General features: G+C 45.4%; 1 protein-coding gene across 2 annotated transcripts in view; it reads left to right on the plus strand.

Annotated features, from left to right (window-relative positions):
* Nucleotides 1-5,347, plus strand: part of LOC109530945 (vascular endothelial growth factor receptor 1-like) — a 15,792-nt gene extending 10,445 nt beyond the window's left edge. Inside the window, exons 10-20 of one of the 2 annotated variants that reach the window (XM_019894910.1) lie at nt 971-1,288; nt 2,460-2,606; nt 2,689-2,820; nt 2,894-3,000; nt 3,085-3,220; nt 3,575-3,679; nt 3,769-3,882; nt 4,584-4,663; nt 4,827-4,890; nt 4,971-5,065; nt 5,144-5,347. In XM_019894910.1, the coding sequence (XP_019750469.1) occupies nt 971-1,288; nt 2,460-2,606; nt 2,689-2,820; nt 2,894-3,000; nt 3,085-3,220; nt 3,575-3,679; nt 3,769-3,882; nt 4,584-4,663; nt 4,827-4,890; nt 4,971-5,065; nt 5,144-5,323 (1,478 nt within the window). In that variant the 3' untranslated portion in view covers nt 5,324-5,347. Of the gene's footprint in view, nt 1-970; nt 1,289-2,459; nt 2,607-2,688; nt 2,821-2,893; nt 3,001-3,084; nt 3,221-3,574; nt 3,680-3,768; nt 3,961-4,363; nt 4,664-4,826; nt 4,891-4,970; nt 5,066-5,143 lie in introns of those variants that run through there. The other variant, XR_002171092.1, reaches the window with a different exon arrangement.
* The last annotated feature ends 2,755 nt before the right edge of the window (nt 5,348-8,102 follow it).

The following is an 8,102-nucleotide window of genomic DNA, read 5'->3' on the forward strand; positions in this document are numbered from 1 at the left end:
CCTCGTCACTCTGTCCCGCGCGGCGCATTTCCTTGGACTGGCAGCTCGTCTTTATTTCGGGAGGCCTCGGGGTGTTCGGGTAAGATAAACACAATCCGCCATCAGGAAGCTCTCGAGCCGTTTCCACGGGAAGTTTCAAAGGGCTAAAGTAAATAGAAAGATCTTTTCTCGCCGTCTTCGCGCTGGCCACAACAGACGTGGCGACATCAAAAAGGTGGTCGGAATGGCGGCGGGCTCGCCACCTTGGTCGGACGCGTCACCAGCTTTCGCCAATAGCCTTGAATGACGATTATTTTTAGCCTCCTTCACCGACATCGTTGCAATGTGGTCAAAAGGTGGTTTGGCGAAAAGATGCTCTGCTACGTCAGCTAAATTGCTTCGGTGTGAGACCCAACGCTGACCGCGATTGACATTTCAACGACTAAGTTTACCTAAAGAAAGATGGTTTAAATATTCGGATTTAGTTATCATGATTACTGAAGGACAGACTAATTAATTGGGTCTATTTCACTGGTGTCAAACTCAAAGCCCGGGGGGCCAGATCCGGCATGCCAGGTCATTTTATGAGGCCCGCGAAAGCAAATCATGTGTGTCAACTTGCTAAAATCTGAACCACAATGTCAAATTGTCATGTGTAAAATAATAACGTTGAGATTTTGCAATAATTTTGTTACCCCGATTACACTCACTTGAACAATAATTGAACAAACTATTATAATTGACTTGACTGATTTAAAAACTAGTAATCTATTAATTTGTTGTGTACAAGTAATAATTTTGTGGTTTCACTGTCATAACGGCCCTCCTAATTGGCCCGCGACTAAAATGAGTTTGAGACCCCTGCTCTGTTCCTTTAATGAAACAAATCCTCTTTTGACGCTGAAGTTTTATACCAGGCTAGCTGTGCCCCGCATACCATTTGGGAGTACACTACCACACTTTCAAAATCACTTTATATGTATCTCGTCAGACATTCCAGGAGGCTTCGCCGTGAGTCAGCATGAAGACCCCAGAGAAGGCGGAGATCTGCACCTCACCTGCAGCGCCAACAAGCACCTGTACGGCAGCTTGTCGTGGCGCCGCCTCCACCCCGCCGGCGGTGGCGGGGGCACCGGCTGGGGCGGGCGCACTTTCCTGCACGGGCACTCGTCCATAGGGGACTTCTCGCGCTCTCTGCGGTTGTCGCTGAGCAACCTGAGCACCCAGGACTCGGGCCCCTACATGTGCGCCGCCCACCACCGCCTCACTGGGCAGGAGGCCCACCTGGTGGTGCAGGTGAGGGTCTCAGGTGAGTCACTTCTGGATTCTTATCATTGGACTGAGAGACCTTTCGGTTGCATTAACTGGGAAACGGTTTCGATCTTGGAGTGCCGAACCATGAGGAAATCAAAATGGCCTCCTCAGCACTGCCTTATTTCTGGACATCCTGATGTCTTTGTGCATGTATGCCGCAAACAAACAAACAGTCACTCTCACGGAGTTGCGGCTGTTTGGGAGTTCGGGTCCCCTCGGCTTCCTGAGGCCCCACCCTGCCTTTGCTCAGCACCTCTTTCACGTGGGAATGGGCTCTCATCTGGAGGAAGAGCACACAATGGCACTTCCCACAATGCCACATTTACAGCCCCCCGCGCTGGGCCGCGGGAACAATCAGCCAATCAGACACTGTCAGGCCCCGGGCCCCCGCTCGGACAATCATCAATTGTTGTCCGGGAGGAAGATCGGGGAAACAACAATCAGTCGCCTCGCTTAAGTGACTTTGCTTCATGTCTGCGGACTACTGCTCGCTTGAACAATCAGCGCCCGACACGTCCACTTCCTTCGTTCGGGACCCCCGCTCGGGGAATCACTACCCGCACACAGTGGGTAACCAGTGAGGGGCGGGAAAAAAAAAGTCCACTTCCTTTAGCTTAATTCTAAAGTAAGAAGTGAGCAGAATAGTTTGGTTGTTGGTGTCGGCGGCATTTGTTGTTTTGATGCAACCAGTTCTTTCTTGACTACACGATATACTGCTGTGTACATACAATTTGAGGTTTTATCGAGTATAGAGTACAGGCGGACGCCTATTAGCAGCAAAAGGAACTGTGATATCTCTATTCTATCAAGTTAGGCACAGCATTTTGAGGGGATTTCAATTTAGCGATAGCATATACGTGTCTGTATTTATGGCGGGCGTCTTAAGACTTGCCTGCACTGCCCCCTGGTGGCTACAAAGTGTGTTATGAGTCCCCAACCATTGCACCAAACCACGTTGAAACAGATTTTTTTATTTTTTAACTGATCATCAGAGTCTGAAAGCATTTCATTTTGAATATCGCGTGCATCTGCTTGCGCCTGTGTCCAAGGTGAGGTAAGAGCGAAATTTGGGTTTGGGTTATGGAAGACAAGGATGAATTTAGGGGTGAGGAAGGGGAGGTTCGATTTGCATCCATATGTAACACTGCCTCTCTTTTTCCGGTCAGTCCTGGAGCCTGCCGTGCTGCTCAACAATTTGACGGATTGGACAGTGAACGTTAGCAGCTCGGTGACCCTCCGCTGTCCCACCAAGGGCGTCCCGCGTCCGACTGTCACCTGGTACAAGAACAAATGCGTTCTGTCGGCCGGATCTGGTAAAACAAATCAAGAATAAATCATCACATGATGTTGAAATGCGGTTCTTTTCTTTACTTTTGATTTCCAAATCATCCGCAGGTATCGCCGTATCCCCGGAAGAGGACTCCCTCCATATCGACCGCATCACCGTGGAGGACCAAGGCTTGTACACATGCCGGGCCAGCAACCAAAAGGGGTCTGCGGAGAGCTCCGCCTACATTTGGGTCAATGGTAAGCACTCACCGTTTTTCTATTCGATACAGAGCAGTTTGCTTCAGTCGCCAAATGAACACGTTCACGTCAGGTGCAGCCGAAAGTCCGTCGATGGAGATTCCGACTCTGGCGTGCACGTGCGTGGTGGCCACTTTCCTTTGGCTTCTCCTGACGCTCCTGATTCGAAAACTACGACAGGTGAGGGGGGGACAAGCTGAAAGAAATGTTCCAACTCAAAGCCCCCCTCTGCCTTTTTGATCACTCGTTACCTCCCTTGTGCAGCCTGACAACTCCCAGAACAAAGCCGAGTACCTGTCCATCATACTGGACGCGGGAGACGGCCCCGCGGAGCAGCGATGCGAGCGACTCCAGTATGATCCCAACCGGTGGGAGTTCCCTCGAGAGGGTCTCAAATTAGGTACGGGCGCGGCTTATCGATAAAAACTAAACGTCTTGATTTCTCTTGTTTGCTTGCTTCCAGGAATGTTAAGCAGAGGATGTATTAAGATGGCATCGGCGATACGCCGACTTTCTCATAGTTCTTATCAAATGATCATTCGGGAGGGACTCTCGTTCCATTAATCAGAGGTTGTATTGTCTCGGGGCCGGCTAATTAAGAGAGCAGCGCTCGGGTGTTTACTGACACTAATCAGCCCGCAAAGGGTGGTGTTCAGTCCAATGTTCTCCTGATGAGGTCCAAAGTTTCGTCTTATCAGACGCTCACTTTACAGGATGGGCGAGAATAAGTGTCATGTCCCTTCCGCCCATCCAGGCAAGAATTTGGGTCGCGGAGCCTTTGGGAAAGTGGTGCAGGCGTCGGCGTTTGGGATGGGCAACGCTTCAGGCTGCAGGACGGTTGCCGTTAAGATGCTCAAAGGTTCAAAACAGCTTTTGCAAGTTCTACAATCCATTCAATTGTATTTATTTATTTTTTTAAACACTTTATTTTCCCCTCCCATCCACCAGAGGGCGCCACAGTCAGCGAGCACAAAGCCCTGATGACCGAACTGAAAATCCTCAACTATATCGGACACCATCTCAATGTTGTGAACCTACTGGGAGCTTGCACCAAGCCGGGAGGTTTGTGGATGATCGTGATGACATACTGGACAAGGGGTAGATTGAGATTTAGATTTAGTTTTAGGTTGAGTGTTAGTATTCAGATTTTGATTAAGATTCCATGCTCAGCTTTATGTTTAGGTTCAATTTGGGGGGGCTGGGATTTGGATTGTAGTTAGGGTTAGGAACCAGGAAGTGGTGTTGGGGTTTTGGGATCAGAGCTGAGATTCAAAATTGCGGTTTGAGTTCAGATTGGGACAAGGGTTAGCATTTGACATGGGGTTAAAATTCTGGTTGGCTTTAGGTGTAGGATTGGGATACGGGCTAGTGCTGAGTTAAGGGGTAGGTTTCGGATTTTGCTGGTTTTGGATTTGGGTTGTGGTTATGTTTCAGATTTTGATCAGGATTAGGGTTGCGATTTAGATTTGGGCAAGGCTCAAAATTGGTGTTGGAATTCGGATCTTGGTCGGTGTTATGAAGTGGATCAAGATTAGAATTCGAGGGAGCGCCCGCACTGGGTTTGCCTCAGATCAGGATTAACAATTTGGATCCTGGTTGGAATTCAAATTGGATGCGGTTTGGGTTGTGTTGAGACTCACTTTGGCATTACGTTCAGGATGAGACGGGTTTAGGATCCAAAAATGCTGTTCGTATTGGGACTAAGTTTCAGATTGGGTTTTCGCATCCCGGTTGGAGTTCAGATGCAAATGTTTGCATCGCAGGTCCTCTGATGGTGATTGTGGAGTACTGTCGCCATGGAAACCTGTCCAGCTTCCTGAAGAGCAAACGAGGCGTGTTTGGGGTGAGATTGCGAGCGTGTGCGGTCGAAGTGTAAAAGATGCGATCAACGTTTATTTCAATTTTCATGCACTTTATTCTTCTTCATGTTAATTTATATGTAATTTTTTTTTTTTTTTTAATTTCATTGTAATATCATTTTTCCATTTTAATATTCGGTGCTCCAGGTGTCCAGAAGAAAGTCCGGAGAGCCGAGTTGTGATATCCAGCCAGCAAGAAATAACACAGCAGGTGATTATAGCCGCCGGTTATTTGTATTAGTAGTAGTTAGGTGCAGTATGTAATATTCTGACTCAGTAAATTTCTGACAGACGATGCAGACACAAACTCTCCGTTATTCCTGGAGGATCTCATCTCCTTCAGCTTCCAGGTGGCGCGAGGAATGAACTTCCTGGCGTCCCGCAAGGTCTGAGACTTTCAAGCCATGGGACACGCAACTGTTTTTTTATTTTATTTATTTTTTTCATGACTCCACCCACTTCAGTGCATTCATCGAGACCTGGCAGCCCGAAATGTTTTGCTGTCCGACAACAAAGTGGTGAAGATTTGCGACTTTGGCCTGGCCAGGGACATCTACAAAGACCCCGACTATGTGCGAAAGGGAGATGTGAGTATGATTGCACGCACACTGCTTACTTATACGTGGTCGTTTTTTAGCTGGTGAAAACGCCTTACAATAGATGGTCGTTTTTTTTCGGCAAAAAACATGTTGAGTATACAACTATACATGGTAGGGTTTTTTTTCCTGGTAAAAACGCCTCGATATACATGGTCATTTTTTGGGGGGCAAAAAATGCCTTACTATACCCGGTTATCTTTTTTGGTGAAAAAAATGCTTTATTATCCATGGTCATTTTTTTCGGCTAAAAACGCCTGAATATACATGGTAGTTTTTTTGCTGGTAAAAACGCCTTACTATATACATGGTTGTTTTGAACAGCTAAAAACGCCTTACTATACATGGTCCTTTTTTCCAGCTAAAAATGCCTTGCTATACATGGTCATTTTGTGGGGGCCTAAAAACGCCCTACTATACATGGTCGTTTTTTCCAGAAAAAAACGCCTTCCTACACATGGTCGTTTTTTGCGGCCAAAAACGCCTGACTATACATGGTGTTTTTTTTCGGTTAGAAACGCCTTTCAATACATGGTCGTTTTTTCCAGCTAAAAACGCCTTGCTATACATGGTCCTTTTTTCCGGCTAAAAACGCCTTGCTATACATGGTCGTTTTGTGGGGGCCTAAAAATGCCCTACTATACATGGTTGTTTTTTCCAGCTAAAAATGCCCTACTATACATGGTCGTTTTTTCCAGCGAAAAATGCCTTCCTATACAGATGTTGTTTTGAGCCCGAAAAAACCGACATAGTATAGTAAGGCGTTTTTAGCCGAAAAAAACGACCATGTATCGTAAGGCGTTTTTAGCCGAAAAAAACGACCATGTATCGTAAGGCGTTTTTAGCCGAAAAAAACGACCATGTATCGTAAGGCGTTTTTAGCCGAAAAAAACGACCATGTATCGTAAGGCGTTTTTAGCCGAAAAAAACGACCATGTATCGTAAGGCGTTTTTAGCCGAAAAAAACGACCATGTATCGTAAGGCGTTTTTAGCCGAAAAAAACGACCATGTATCGTAAGGCGTTTTTAGCCGAAAAAAACGACCATGTATCGTAAGGCGTTTTTAGCCGAAAAAAACGACCATGTATCGTAAGGCGTTTTTAGCCGAAAAAAACGACCATGTATCGTAAGGCGTTTTTAGCCGAAAAAAACGACCATGTATCGTAAGGCGTTTTTAGCCGAAAAAAACGACCATGTATCGTAAGGCGTTTTTAGCCGAAAAAAACGACCATGTATCGTAAGGCGTTTTTAGCCGAAAAAAACGACCATGTATCGTAAGGCGTTTTTAGCCGAAAAAAACGACCATGTATCGTAAGGCGTTTTTAGCCGAAAAAAACGACCATGTATCGTAAGGCGTTTTTAGCCGAAAAAAACGACCATGTATCGTAAGGCGTTTTTAGCCGAAAAAAACGACCATGTATCGTAAGGCGTTTTTAGCCGAAAAAAACGACCATGTATCGTAAGGCGTTTTTAGCCGAAAAAAACGACCATGTATCGTAAGGCGTTTTTAGCCGAAAAAAACGACCATGTATCGTAAGGCGTTTTTAGCCGAAAAAAACGACCATGTATCGTAAGGCGTTTTTAGCCGAAAAAAACGACCATGTATCGTAAGGCGTTTTTAGCCGAAAAAAACGACCATGTATCGTAAGGCGTTTTTAGCCGAAAAAAACGACCATGTATCGTAAGGCGTTTTTAGCCGAAAAAAACGACCATGTATCGTAAGGCGTTTTTAGCCGAAAAAAACGACCATGTATCGTAAGGCGTTTTTAGCCGAAAAAAACGACCATGTATCGTAAGGCGTTTTTAGCCGAAAAAAACGACCATGTATCGTAAGGCGTTTTTAGCCGAAAAAAACGACCATGTATCGTAAGGCGTTTTTAGCCGAAAAAAACGACCATGTATCGTAAGGCGTTTTTAGCCGAAAAAAACGACCATGTATCGTAAGGCGTTTTTAGCCGAAAAAAACGACCATGTATCGTAAGGCGTTTTTAGCCGAAAAAAACGACCATGTATCGTAAGGCGTTTTTAGCCGAAAAAAACGACCATGTATCGTAAGGCGTTTTTAGCCGAAAAAAACGACCATGTATCGTAAGGCGTTTTTAGCCGAAAAAAACGACCATGTATCGTAAGGCGTTTTTAGCCGAAAAAAACGACCATGTATCGTAAGGCGTTTTTAGCCGAAAAAAACGACCATGTATCGTAAGGCGTTTTTAGCCGAAAAAAACGACCATGTATCGTAAGGCGTTTTTAGCCGAAAAAAACGACCATGTATCGTAAGGCGTTTTTAGCCGAAAAAAACGACCATGTATCGTAAGGCGTTTTTAGCCGAAAAAAACGACCATGTATCGTAAGGCGTTTTTAGCCGAAAAAAACGACCATGTATCGTAAGGCGTTTTTAGCCGAAAAAAACGACCATGTATCGTAAGGCGTTTTTAGCCGAAAAAAACGACCATGTATCGTAAGGCGTTTTTAGCCGAAAAAAACGACCATGTATCGTAAGGCGTTTTTAGCCGAAAAAAACGACCATGTATCGTAAGGCGTTTTTAGCCGAAAAAAACGACCATGTATCGTAAGGCGTTTTTAGCCGAAAAAAACGACCATGTATCGTAAGGCGTTTTTAGCCGAAAAAAACGACCATGTATCGTAAGGCGTTTTTAGCCGAAAAAAACGACCATGTATCGTAAGGCGTTTTTAGCCGAAAAAAACGACCATGTATCGTAAGGCGTTTTTAGCCGAAAAAAACGACCATGTATAGTAAGGCGTTTTTAGTCCGAAAAAAACGATAAAAAAAACCCTGACTATACTATGTCGTTTTTTTCGGGCTAAA

This window comes from Hippocampus comes, unplaced genomic scaffold, assembly GCF_001891065.2.
Source record: "Hippocampus comes isolate QL1 unplaced genomic scaffold, H_comes_QL1_v1.1 scaffold138, whole genome shotgun sequence".
NCBI lineage: Eukaryota > Metazoa > Chordata > Actinopteri > Syngnathiformes > Syngnathidae > Hippocampus > Hippocampus comes.